This window comes from Sceloporus undulatus, chromosome 5 (genome assembly GCF_019175285.1).
Source record: "Sceloporus undulatus isolate JIND9_A2432 ecotype Alabama chromosome 5, SceUnd_v1.1, whole genome shotgun sequence".
Classification (NCBI taxonomy): Eukaryota; Metazoa; Chordata; class Lepidosauria; order Squamata; family Phrynosomatidae; genus Sceloporus; species Sceloporus undulatus.
Genome location: NC_056526.1, coordinates 122,408,741 through 122,423,022, shown reverse-complemented (window position 1 = coordinate 122,423,022; position 14,282 = coordinate 122,408,741). Strand labels below are relative to the sequence as shown.

The 14,282-nt window shown below is 38.7% G+C and overlaps 1 protein-coding gene across 1 annotated transcript in view; it reads left to right on the top strand.

The window, feature by feature from the left end:
- The window catches only part of KDR (kinase insert domain receptor), a 57,828-nt gene that overhangs the window by 38,553 nt on the left and 4,993 nt on the right, over positions 1-14,282 (top strand). The window contains exons 18-27 of the mRNA XM_042469508.1: positions 1,869-1,973; positions 3,119-3,232; positions 4,165-4,253; positions 5,979-6,114; positions 7,256-7,356; positions 8,299-8,421; positions 8,914-9,025; positions 9,651-9,750; positions 11,567-11,672; positions 11,776-11,927. Of these exons, the coding sequence (XP_042325442.1) occupies positions 1,869-1,973; positions 3,119-3,232; positions 4,165-4,253; positions 5,979-6,114; positions 7,256-7,356; positions 8,299-8,421; positions 8,914-9,025; positions 9,651-9,750; positions 11,567-11,672; positions 11,776-11,927 (1,138 nt within the window). The remainder of the gene's footprint in view (positions 1-1,868; positions 1,974-3,118; positions 3,233-4,164; positions 4,254-5,978; positions 6,115-7,255; positions 7,357-8,298; positions 8,422-8,913; positions 9,026-9,650; positions 9,751-11,566; positions 11,673-11,775; positions 11,928-14,282) is intronic.

Here is a 14,282-nt window from a genome sequence, read left to right as displayed (position 1 = left end):
TACTGGATCCATAAACCAGAACCATAGAGTGGTGATTTTTATTATTGTTGTTTGCTTTCAAGTCATTTCCAATTTATGACAACCTTGAGACAAATCTGTCATGGAGTTTTCTTGGCAAGAGGTGGTTTGCCATTGTTTTCCTCAGACTGATTGAGAGTGTCACTTGCCAAAGGTCACACCATGGTTTATATGCCCAGTGATCTGAACCCTAGTCTCCTGGAGTCCTAGTCAAATCACCATACCATGCTGGCTCTCTTAACCATTCAGCAGTTGATCCAGTGAATCTACTGTACAGTAGTAGGATATTTAAGGTTCTTACCTTTAACAAGACTTCAGCACTGCAACTTCTCTTAATACCAGGTCTCAACCATAATACATGCTATATAATAAGGGAAGAAATCCTGAGATGTTTCAGACTGCTTTCCCATTGCCATAGAATAACCATAATATGCATTCACTTGTGGAGCTGCCAAGCTGGGTTTCCTCATCAGAGGCCCTAATCTCTAAACATAGCTTTTCTTATTAGTACCTCTCATTTGATAAATTGAACAGAAGTGTCTGTTCTTTAATGGGATATTTGGTTTTTTCCACTGAGACTGAGCAACTTGCTTAATACAAACCATGCTCATCTTTCAAAATCACTATCTGTCTGTCTATAAAACTCAGATCTCTTAAGAATCACATTTTTGGTATGACAGAGAGCAGGAGTGGGCAACTGTAGCATGTATGAAGGCAAATGTTTTGCCCCTGAGATGCTCCAAGAGCTGCACAGATAGCCAAAAATGGGATTTTAAAAATCCCAGATGTGGCCAGAAGTCTGCTTCTGATTTTGAAAGATGCATATGATTTACATTAAACAATTCAGGAGGAATTTCAATCTGTTCAAAAGGAGTACCACTGATCTTGGAGAGGCAGTTCACCCAAAGAAAAGTTCTTCCATGAAAAGAAGAGATTGCATCAGTGATAGGGATGGAAAGAAAATTTGAAAATATTTTTAAATGGTCCAGAAACATTTTTGAGTGTTGAGAAACCCTGACAAGAAGAATCCTGGACTAATGAGAGTATTTTCTATTCCAGATATTTTCAATGCAAAATTCACACATGGTTGCTATCTGTGCAGGAAACATCATTTTCTACATGGAAAATAATATTTAAATGGAGAACTATTAATTCCTGCACAGAAAATGCTATAATTGGGAGTTTAATTACATGGTTGATTTGCATAGAAAACAGCATTTCCTGTGCAGAAAATAACATTTAATATTTCTATTAATATTTCTATTTTGAAATATTTTCAACACCAAAAATGTTGTTTTCTATGCAGTGAGAAGAAAATTGCTGAAATCACTTGTTGCTAGCAACTTGGTGAAGAATTTGTACATGTGCCTTCAAGTTATTTCCGACATGGCAAACCTTAAGGCGAAACTACCACAAAATTTTCTTGCAAATACCTTAAGAGGGGGTTTGCCATTGCCATCCTCTATGGCTGAGAAAGTGTGACTTGCCCAAGTTCACCCAGTTTGTTTTCAAGGCCAAGTGGGGATTCGACCCCTGTTCTCCAGAGTCATAGTCCAATGCCCAAACTACTACACCACACTGGCTCTCTAGTGAAGACTTTACACCCCTAATAACTAGAGGCCTGTCTTATGTATGTTTGCAGGGGTTGCCATCCAGAGGATGAAGTGGCAGGACTTTGCTGTTGTCTGATTTTTCTCCTACTAGCTGTAGTGTTCTCACACTCTTCCTTTGTGTTAGCCCCAATTTTCTAGCTCCTGTTGACTAAATTATTAACTTTCTTCTCCATTATTTGGACCACAGAAATGTAAAAAGCTATCCATTTCTTTCTTTCTTTCTCCCTTTGCATCCAGGTAAGCCACTTGGGCGGGGAGCATTTGGCCAAGTCATTGAAGCCGATGCCTTTGGAATAGACAAAGCTACAACTTGCCGTACTGTTGCTGTCAAAATGCTCAAAGGTGAGGATCAGGAACTAAAAAGCACCCCAAAAGAAAATGTGGAATGACCAGCACACATTTATGACAATTACAGCTGACTGGAGGATAGTGATAGAATTATGCACAGTACTGTCTTGTGGCTTCATAGATTGTAGATGTTCCTGTATCTTGCTATGTGGAAATGACTGTTAGGTATGTTGGAGCTCATGTAAGTTGACTGGCAAACATGCGTAAATATTAACAACTGTGCACATTTGCATGAAAATGTGGAAAGGGTGCATAAAATGACTGGATCAGCATTATATTTCCCAGCCAATATGGATAATTGGTGATATTAGACTATGTGAACACCACAGGCCTTTTATCTTTTATCTAGCTAATCTGCCTAGCTTCTGCCTAAATGTTAGCATATTTCCAGGACAATACACACAGCTACAATGTAAAGGGTATATTCACTGACTGACCAGTGTACACACAGTTTATTATCCTCATTCTCTTTTCTGTAACCATCTCTTGGCAGTAATGAAAATGAGCTCTGCAGTATTTGAAATTCCTCATTCATGGTGTTGTCTTGTATACATTTGCCCTACTGCCTTTAGGGGAATATATACAGTCAGTGATTATTGCATGTTCTCTGTTGAAGTTATATAATATATTCTTGTGTCAACTTTATTGGAAATACTGTCTCAATCCCTCTTGTGGCTGGCTTCAGGGAAGATGGTGGCCATTCAGACTGGAAGTGAAAACACAGCCACTCAAAGAAAAATAAGTGGAGCATAGTATGTAGATAATGTGTTCCAGGTCAAGCCCATAACAGGCCTTGATGGAGTAGCTGTCTTTGGAAGAAGAGAATCAAAGAAACCTCAGCAAAATGCATGCATAAGAATAGGATCAAGCAGAGGTTTGAAAATTTACTTTGTAAACTACAACTCCCAGAACTCTCTAACCAGTCTGAGAACTGCAGTCCAAAAAGTAACATTTTGGAGTTCTGCAATAGTTTTTACAGTGGTTCTGCATGTACCATAACATAAGATTATGCTTACTGCTACTGCTTTTGCTCTACTAGGATTATATATTCTTTCTCTTTCTTTGATGACAGGTAGCAGATGAAACTTTATTTCTATTTTTTCAGATAGCCAAACCAATTGTTTATTTTCTTTTTACAGATGGTGCAACACACAGTGAACACAGGGCACTGATGTCTGAGCTGAAAATTCTCATTCACATTGGTCATCATCTCAACGTGGTTAATTTACTTGGAGCCTGCACAAAACCAGGAGGTATTTATTGGAAGATAGTTGTCACTTTGTAGAGAAAGCCTAGCTAGTTGGTAGAAAATAAGCATTGTGGTTTGATCTTGAACATCTGCAGTTATTCAGTTTCCAAAAGCTTCGCTCCTAGACATTTGTGTCTACAGTGTGGAGATCAGCAATGAAGATAGAAACACAACTGAAATAGCACTTTGCAGCATAATCACAAAATAAACAGAAAGTTCAAAAAACTGGACATTTCGTTGCATAGTTAGAGCATCTATGCTAAGTCCAAAATTTAGGAAAGTGTTGGGGGTTGTTCTACAGCTCCAAGAATCCCTCAGCCAGTATGGTGATGCTACTTGGGAAATTTTGACAGTTTTAATCTAAAAAATAACTTTTCCAAGCTCTGCTTTTGGTGATATTATGCATCAAAATTACCTCAAAATATCACCAGGTAATTTGCCTAGGCCTCAGGCAAAATTGGTTGCCCAAATTTTGTGATCATTTAAAAGTTAATGAGAATCAAATTTGTTTTCTTTTTAAAAAGAAAATCAAAATATTGCATGAGGAAAGTAAAAGAGAGAATTTTTAAAATCAAGCATTTCTAAGCTTCCCTTTGGAAAGTAATTGTGATGTGTTGTGTTGCACAGAGCAACACTATAGAACCTTTGGAACAAAAACAAATCCTGGAAAAAGTAACTTACTTTGTCTCCAGTCCCCAGAATTCCCCAGCTGTCATGGCTATGACCATGCTCTCTGGGAGTTCTGAGAGCTTTAATCCAAACCCTGAGCAAAACAGAAAGTTTATCAATATCTTCCTGGGTTCCATGAATGGTGAGCTGGGATGCCTCAGATTGTTTCGCCACAGTCTTTGCAGGGCTGCGAAACATTTGGTATAGATCTTTTTTTTTTAAAAGGTTTTAAAAAAACTAAACCATGTCCATCTGTTACATATTCAGGTCCACTCATGGTGATTGTGGAGTACTGCAAATTTGGAAATCTTTCAGTGTACTTAAGAAGCAAACGAAGTGATTTTATTCCATATAAGGTGAGGTTGCATACAAATTAAAATGTTGGGAATCAGTATCTGTGTATGTGTTTAATTAAGAGGTTTTTTAGTTTATGACCTTTCTGCTGTGAGATCTGTTGGTTATTACTAAAGATTGTTTTACTGGAGTTAAAACAATTGTCAATTTTTCTTGGTGAGACCTAAACTTTAGTAGGCCATCTGTGAACAGCACTGCTTTGTACTGCCTTTCACACACTATCCTAGCTGTTACTGTATTGTTTTAAATATGTTTATATTGCTTTAAATATGTTGCTAGCCTCCTTGAGTTGCATTAATGGGAGAAAGGCCAGGATAAAGGTGGAAGTGGTAATGATTATGATGATGGTGATGGTGGTGATGATGATTGGGTTGGACTGGATGGGCCTTGTTGTAGCCTCCAACTCTATGATTCTATGAAGGGTGCAGATGTGCTAAGCAATTAAGACTTCTACTATTGGTAGGTTATGCATCAGGTAACATACCCTTTGAGAAGCCCTTTTTTGATAATCAGGGACAAGCTTGGGGACTCTTCCTGTACTGTTGGAGATGTGTGACTGTTCATTCCTCATAGCTTCTTCTCATAGCATTCCAGTAAAGTTTATACAGGTTGGAGTGATTGTCACAGGCACGAGAAGCTGGGAAGCAGTGACAGTGTTTCCCTCTGTTGGAAAACAAAGCTATGTGTACCACACAGCATGTCCTGGACCCCCCAACCTAGTCTTTTGCCTCAAGTGTGATAGAGGCATCCTGTTGTCAGGAATGAAATGAGATTCAACAATTAGTCTAGCCACCTTCTATAGGTGGAATGGAGAGGAGATACCATCTTGCCCTCTGTCTCCTTAGGTAGCAAAACGTTCTGGCAGGGTTCTCAGTCTGTGGCTGAAGTTGATCATGGCTGAGGTCGCAGTCTTATAAACATACATCTCGGACATGAACTCAACAGGCTAATGTCTAAGTACGCATTCACTGGGTTGTGCCACAAGTCTCACTATAAACAATGGGACAAGTTAGTCCTTGTTAACTTGTTCTATTAGCATCACTAGGATTTTGTCACAGTATACTTTAACTGGATTGGAACTTTTAGACGGGAAATCATATGACAGAGGTCGATGATACAGTTTTCTCCCACATAGGTGCTCTCTTCCTTTGTGATGGCAGTGATAGCAAGAGAGAGAAAGTGGGATTTATCTTACTTATTAATTTTACATCCATTTCCAGCCTTTTCTTCAGCAAGATCAAGGCACTGTAAAGGATTTGCTTCTCCTCTCCAGTTTATCATCACACCAAGGGGTTACTGGTGAAGAAGTGATACATTGATCTGACTTTAGTGATTTCCTGCATAAAGGAATTACAGGAATGGTGTTAGATGGAGCCATTGCTCCTGTCATCAAAGAACTGGGCTTTTCTCTTTTGAATTCCATCTTTCAAACTGTATGTAGTGGGGCCTGGTGGCTTCCCTGTCAGTGGGGCTGTGAGTCTTCTCTGGGTTTTAGTCCAGATGTTAAAGGAGCTGTCCAAGATGCTAAATCCTAGCCCACAAATAATTTTTCCAGAATAGATTTATTGTTCCACTAACGTGGGTGCCACCAGCTACCACTTAGTGCTTGGGGATCACTTCAGTATAGATGTTTCCAAAGTTTTAAGTGCTTGTAATAATTTGTATTTTTAATCATTTACCTTTTGCTAATAGAAATTCTGTTTTCCTCCTCTTCTTAACCATCACAGGCTAAAAGTGCTAGGTTTAGGCAGGAATTTGGGGAGGACTTGAAGAAACGCTTGGACAGCATCACGAGTAGCCAAAGTTCAGCAAGTTCTGGGTTTGGAGAGGAGAGATCCCTCAGTGATGTGGAAGAGGGGGAAGGTACAGTTTATCTTTATTTATTATTTGATATCATGCTCTCCCTCCAGTGACCTCAAGGCAATAAAATGGCTCTCCCCAATTTATGCTCACAGCAGTGAATCAAAGATTTTTGTTTAGGTCTGCCTTAGCTTTTTAATGCCACTTGAGGTAAAATTCAATCAACCTCAGTTCTGAATAATGAGTAAATATGTGGTAGGTGACTAAGGCTGCATCCACATTGCAGAAATAATCCAGTTTGACACCACTTTAATGACTCAGTGTTATGGAATTCTGGTAACTGTGGTTTTGTGAGAGATGTAGCCTTTTGTAAGACATGTAGCCTTCTCTGTCAGAGACCTCTGGTGCCGCAACAAACTACGGTTCCCAGAAGTCCATAGCATTGAGCCATGGCAGATAAAGTGGTGTCAAACTGGATTATTTATGCAATTTGGATGCAGCCCAAGACTCCAGAGGTCTACCTGAATTATCTTTTTCAAACATCTTCCTCTTCAAGATGCTGCAGACTTTTCCCCTGAGCATTGGAGGGGAAGATATAAAAAGAAACTCAGCTGATTTTCTGTATAATTAGTACAGTACATACATTTCTCTTCCAGTGGAAGTAGAAACATTTTACCGGGGGAAAAATATTCCTTGATCATGAAGCTTTTAAGGGAATATTGCTCCTTTGACTCTTCAAAATGGATTATTTCTTTATCAGTTAATCATTGACTTAACTTTCTTCAGAAATAGTGCAATCTTACACACTGTTGTTAAAGTGCCTCCAAATTGACTTTGATTTATGGTGACTCAAATTAGGGTTTTCTTGGCAGGATTTTTTCAGAGGTAGTTTGCCATTGCCTTCCTTTGAATATAGCCTACAACACCCAGTATTCCTTGACAGCCTTCCTTCCAAGTATGAACCAGGTCTATTCAGAAAAAAATTGCATTGCATTCAGTAAGGTTTACTCAAGCATAAACAGATCTAGGAGTGAAGCTTTAATCCCTGCTTATTATGTTGTCTATCCATAAAACCCTGAGAGCAAGATCTTAGGGAAGCAATTGTAGGATGGGGTTTGCTGGTACGAAAGTATGAGACATTATTATTAACCTTGATGTGCATTGTCACTAGGCATTGTTTATGAATTAATGTTTTCCTTTACAGTAACATCTGACGATCCTTACAAAAATGCTCTCACCTTGGAGGACCTCATCTGCTACAGCTTCCAGGTGGCCCGAGGAATGGAATTCCTGGCCTCACGGAAAGTAAGGAATCTCTCTCAGGGGAAATGGCATTCATCAAATGACTCCATGCTTCAGGAAATGATAGGGATAAGGATGGTGCTCAATAGCAGGAAACTGTAATGCTCATATCTGGATCTCACTGAACATTTCTGAACATACTGAGTCTAAGCAGTTAATATTACCAAATGCTTTGATAAGAATGTCAGCACTTGGAAATTCACCATCAGGCATGTGGAGAGTTGTCTGCCTGTTTCATCTGACCCAGAGCCTAGAATAACTTCTTTGAACTACATCATCCAGAAATCTCCCAGTCATATGCTTAGTAGCCATTCTCAAAATGTGACTTTTCTAAGCTCTGGTTATTTGGTGAAGCATACTTTTATCAATATAATACAATCATAGAGATGAAAGGGACTGCAAGGGCCATCTAATCCAACCCCTTGCCCTTTATGAAGAAACAACTAAAGCACTCCTGAAATACTGCCATCCAAGCTCTGTTTGAAGACCTCCAAGAAAAGGACACTCCACTGCCTTCAGAGGCAGTTACAATCTTTTGTCTAGTTAGCAAGGAATTAAGCCCTGCTGAACTATAATGACCCCCCCCCATTGGATGCTCAATCGTGGGATGCTTATCCCATTAAATACTGTGACGTAGTAAAATGGTGTCCCTTATATAAAATAGCAAAATCAGGGTTTGCCTTTTGGGAATTTATATCTATTTTTGAATATTTTGAAAACCATGGATACTTTAATCGATGCATAAAAAATCTGTAGATATGTAGGGCCAATGTACCTTGGTTTTGATGTTACTGACAGCTTAGTTACATTGTACTGCTAATTTTTAGTTGTTTTACCTATTTTGTATTTATTTCAAAGCCTAGCTTTGGGATATAAAGTTAATAATATTGTTGCAGTAGCAGTGGTGATGGTAGAAAGAACTGAATGCTGTTGTTTTCCTTGTAGTGCATCCACCGAGACTTGGCAGCTCGAAATATCCTCTTATCAGAGAACAATGTGGTCAAAATTTGTGATTTTGGATTGGCTCGGGATATCTACAAAGATCCTGACTATGTCAGGAAAGGAGATGTAAGTTTCATTGCCAAAAATCTGGAGATTTTATAGGAAATAATGCTAACCATGACATCACAACATATATTTAATGGTTCCTTTTGCCTAATCACTTTGCTGATATTCTGCAGTTGTTTCATTTGTATGCTTTATGGTTCTAACTTTTATTGCAAAAAACTCAGATAATGTGAAGCTGAAGGTTTTCATGGCCAGCATCCATAGTTTTTTTTTTTTTTTTTTTTGGAGGGGTGGGTGTTTAGGGCTATGTGGCCATGTTCTAGAAGAGTTTATTCCTGACGTTTATTCCTGACAGATGCTGGTGAAACGTCAGGAATAAACTCTTCTAGAACATGGCCACATAGCCCCAACAACCCACAAAAACCTCAGATAATGTTTTGTTATTGGGTGCTGTAGAAATACTGTAAAGGAAGTAAATGATAAAATAACATTGTTCTTCCTTCCTTCCTTCCTTCCTTCCTTCCTTTCTTTCTTTCTTTCTTTAAAATTCAGGCTAGGTTACCCCTGAAATGGATGGCACCAGAAACTATTTTTGACAGAGTGTACACAATTCAAAGTGATGTGTGGTCCTTTGGTGTATTGCTATGGGAGATATTTTCCTTAGGTGAGTTATATAGTTTTTCTAACTAAAAGCACAACCTTGTGCATATTTAGTGAGAAGTCCTATTGAATTCATTCTAGTTCATATAGCATGGCAGCCTAAACTACTCAAATGTTTAATGGAGCTACTAGAAAGTCACCATATTTAGACCCACTTTTCAGAATCAGGATATATAGTTCGATAGTGGAATACATTACCTCAGAGTGTACTGGAGTCTCCTTTTAAAGAGATTTTTAAACAGTTGCTGGATGGCCATCTGTTGGGAATGCTTTGATTGTGTATTTATTCTTGTATTCTCTGAATTCTCAAAAGTGGTTTGCCATTCCTTTTCACTGAAATATAGCCTATAGCACCTGGTAATGGTATTACTTGACCATTGCCTGTCCAAATACTAACCAGAGCAGATCCTGCTAAACTACCAAGATCAAATGGGCTCGGATGCCTTTAGGGTATTTAATCAATGAAACAGAGGAAGACTTGTATTGATCAGTTGTCTGGGAGTTATATGTATCCAGTATCCGTGATGTGCTACCATTTTAGTTAGTTCTCATACCAGTGAACAGTGACAGCTTTGAACAGTAAGGCCAAAATTGTTAGCAACTTACTAAAAGGAAACCTGTCATTTCAGGAGCCTCACCATATCCTGGTGTAAAAATTGATGAGGAATTCTGTAGAAGACTGAAAGAGGGGACACGAATGAGGCCTCCTGATTATACCACACCTGAAATGTAAGAACCTTTATTGATGTATATAAGTGTTGTTGCAGGAGTTGATGACTCTAATAATAATAATAATGATGATGTTTATATTTCCCACCTCTCCCTGCGGATCGAGGCGGGATTACAGCAATAAAAACAACATTACAGCTATAACAACTACAATACTATATAAAATACATTCAGTAAAAACCGTGACACTACTAAATTATCATCTAAAATACAGTGGACCCTTGTTATATGCTGGGGTTTGGTTCCAAGATCCCCTGTGTGTAACAAAATCCGTGTATGCTCAAGTCTCATTAAATATAATGACAAAGCAAAATGGTGTCCCTAATAAAAAATGGAAAATCAAGGTAAATTTATACTTTTTTGGAACATTTTCAAACCGTGTATGCTTGAATCCGTATATAAACAATCCGTGTATAAGAAGGGCCAACTGTACATACAATTACAAACGGAGGTGGAGCAATATTGAATCTATTGGGTAGGCCTGCTGGAAGAGATCTGTCTTGAGTGCCTTCTTAAAGGCATCAGATCTCCTCCAGCAGGCTATTCTAGAGTTTGGGGGCTATGGCAATGAACACTCTGTGGGAAGCTATTGTTAACCTGATCTTTACATGCTCTAATAAATTCTTCCCACATGTTTTGAGAGTGTGGGGCAGATAGGGAGAGGCGTTCCCTCAAGTAACTCGGAACCAAGCCATGTAGGGCTTTAAAGATAATAACCAACACTTTGTACTGCACCCAGAAGCTAATTGGCAGCCAATGAAGAGATTTTAATATTGGTGTTATATGCTCCGTTCCAGATGTTCCACTGACCAATCTGGCTGCCGCATTTTGCACTAATTGAAGTTTCTGGACTTGGTACAAAGGTAGCCCCATGTAGAGCGCATTACAGAAATCTAGACGAGAGATTACCAGTGCATGTACCACTGCTTCAAGGTCCTTTTGGTCCAGGTAGAGACACAGTTGGCATATCAACCGAAGTTGGTACCAAGCACTCCTAGCTGTCGTATCCACATGGGATGATAACTGTAGAGATGATTCCAGGAGTACTCCCAAACTGCGAATTTCATCCTTTAGTGGAAGTGTGACCCCTGTCCAGGACTGGTTGACAAATTTCCATCCCTGGACTTGGGGTACCTATTGTGAGTTCCTCCGTTTTCTCTGGATTCAGCTTGAGTTTGTTTCTCCTCATCCAACCCATTACCGACTCAAGGCAGGCATTCAGACAAGAGATGCCATCCTTAGCCACCACAGCAGTCGGTACTGAGGGGGTGAAAGGAGGAACTGTAAGAAAACAAATCTGTCTACCACAGTGGTTCTCAACCTGTGGATCGTGATCCCTTTGGAGGCCGAACAACCCTTTCACAGGGGTTGCCTTAGACCATTGGAAAAGGCGCAGTATAAAAAAAAGAGGAAAATATATTTTATATTATTATATTAATAATGTTATGGTTTGGGGTCACCACAACATGAGAAACTGTATGAAAAGGTTGCAGCATTAGGAATGTTGAGAACCACTGGTCTAGCACTTTCTTTTTCTTTCCTTCCTTTCTTCCTACTGACAGAATGATTTTGGTTACTGCTCACTGTTTTGCTTTAATAGCTATCAATAATAAGTGGAATGTGTTGATCGAAGGGCATTTTATTTATAGCAGGCGGTTATACAGCTCTCCAAATGTTATTGGGCTATAAGCCCCAGCAGTCCTTCCCAGTATAATCATTAATGAAGAATGCTGGGAACTATAGTCCATTAGTACCTAGAAGATTCCATGATTCCCCTCTCTAATTGATTGTAATACTTGCCATTTTGTTTCTCCAGGTATCGGACGATGCTAGACTGCTGGCATGGGGAACCGAAACAAAGACCAACTTTCTCAGATTTGGTGGATCACCTGGGAAACTTATTGCAAGCAAGTGTTCATCAGGCATGTTTTAGCTCCTAAAAAAGCAGTGAACTCCTTAAGAAAAACTATAGTCTACCCAAAATATCAGAAATGTAAAATTATTTTGGCTTGTTTTTTACATCAGGATGGAAAGGACTATGTTGACCTCCCCCAAATGGCACTGATGAACATTGAAGAGGATTCAGGACTGTCACTGCCAACATCACCTGTTTCTTGTAGAGAAGAAGAGGAAGTGTGTGATCCTCAGTTCCATTATGACAGCACACTGGAAATGAGGTTAGTAATATAATAAGTATTCCACTGAGAACCTTAAGCACTCCCCCTTCAATTTTTCATTGTGAATGAGATATTTGGTGAGAATGAGGAACACTTTTCTGCTGTTCCTTATTTGTGAAACTGTCTCCACAAAGCGACAATAGTCACCAAGCACCCATGTTATCACACAGGGAAAATCAAGGGATTGAAAAGGTATTTTACTGGGAAGGTCATACAATTGCAACAAAGATTTTCAGATAGTGTCACAGTCTAAGAGGATTTATCCCAGGAAGAATTTCCCCATGAATGATTTGTTTCTGGAGCATTCCTGGGAAAAGTCCTCTCAGATCGTGATGTGTGTGAAAATCTTCACCACGATCGCTCAACTTTCCTGGGAAATGCTTTTTTAATCCCCTGATTTTCTCCCATGTGATAGTCTCCACAGAGTGGAACAACCACCAGAAGAGCAAGGAGACAATGCATAAAATAGGAAAACAGTAGAAAGAGGTTTAAAGTCTTGCACAGCTTGAAAAGACCTCATTCTGGGAAATTCTGGGAGTTGTAGTCCAAAATTGGAATGTTTCAAAGCTCTGTATTCTACATAGTGCTTTTGGCAAAATAAAAATAGTTAGATAGATAGATATGATTTGAATTCCTGGAATCCCCACGTTGGTACATGTAGAGTCCCTTACGTGGCATTGCAAAATCTAAAATACTCTAAAAACCAAAGCTTTTTTCATGGATGGCTGAGGCAGTGACATCTTTCCTTTCTGATGATTCAGTGTACACAAATTTTGTTTCATGCACACAATTATTAAAAAATATTGTATAAAATTACCTTCAGGCTATGTGTATAAGGTATATATGAATTATAAATGAATGTCATGTTTAGACATGGATCCCATCTCCAGGATATTTCATTATGTACATATGCAAATACAGACCTTCCAAAATCCTAAATAGATAAATAAATAAAATCCAAAGTCTTGGATAAAGAAGACTTAGCCTGTAGTACCATAGTCAGTAATGTATGGAACATGGAAAAATTTGGTAACTGAAACATTGGCAGCATTTTGCAATTCTCCTGCTACCTTTGCTCTCCAGTCTACATTTTCCTGTTATTCAGTGATAATGAAAAGGAGGAGGAGGAGGAAGCCATCCAGCCTTTCACATTATCTTAAGGGACCTCAGACTGTTTTCTTTAATAGGAAGAAATAGTCAAGAGAGGAAACAACTGTAGGACCTATTAATTTCTTCCTTTTCTTTGTTTTTTTTTTTTGGGGGGTGGTGGTGGTGTAATATATTTATTTATTAATTTAACAATGACAGTCTAATTTACAATCAACTCCAAGACAGTATACATTCAAATGCATTAAGCAAATTAAAAAAAATGAAGAGACAAAGAGAAAAGGGGGGGGGGGGGGGGGAAGAAAGGGGAAGGGGGGGGAACAATAGGCTTCTGCCGCTGCCAATCTTAACTGTAATGAAAAGATAAATAAATAAGAAACATATTATTCTACCATTACATGTCTAACTCAGCGATCCTAGTAGAATTACTAATAACCATAAACACAAATTATTATATTGGACTTCTTAATTTATTTCTATAGCAACTGAAATTTGTTAAGCACTTCTACAGCAACCACCCTTAAAATTGCTGACTGGAGAATGGAAACCTTCTTTGCCTTTGGATACATTTTATTCTCTGAGTGCTCTTAGATCACATTTGAATATTCTGAATTGTCGTTATAAATACTCTAGTTCTCTCCTGTTACAGAGGAGTAATTCTGAGATCGTACCAAGTATGCCATGGCAACCTCAATTTTTGATTACTTGTTAGCAGGAATTTTCAATTCCTGACTGTTGCTAATGGTGGTAAATTCTCTTTTGGGTTCCCTGTGATGATCAAATGATGTGTTTATTGTCACAGACTTAGGAAATCTTCCAGCTCAGATGTTTGTTTTTTTGGAGAAAAACCTTTGGGAATGGGAGTTATGGAACAGTTTGGGTCAATTCCAACAGTTTAATAAGGAGTGAAATTTGCTGAGCTGGTGGTTGCTGTTGCCAGTCCAGCAAGGGGGCTCAGAAGCAGACTTCAAAGAAAAAGACCTATGATCCCAGCTTCTTGTTTGTTGTACTTTAAGAAATTACTTCCAAAGTGATAATTTAAAAAAATAGAACAAGACGCTCAACTCAGAAATCAACGCAATTGTTTTTATTAAAATAATAATAATTAAAAATCTCTCTTGAGTTTACTTGAGGAAAAAGAAATATTTTTAGCATTAGATTAGAGGTAGTAATGGCAGTTATGGCAGAGCATGTGTGGGTGGCAGGGGGCTGCCACCTCTTCCTCTTCTTCCCATTGTTGCCACCTCC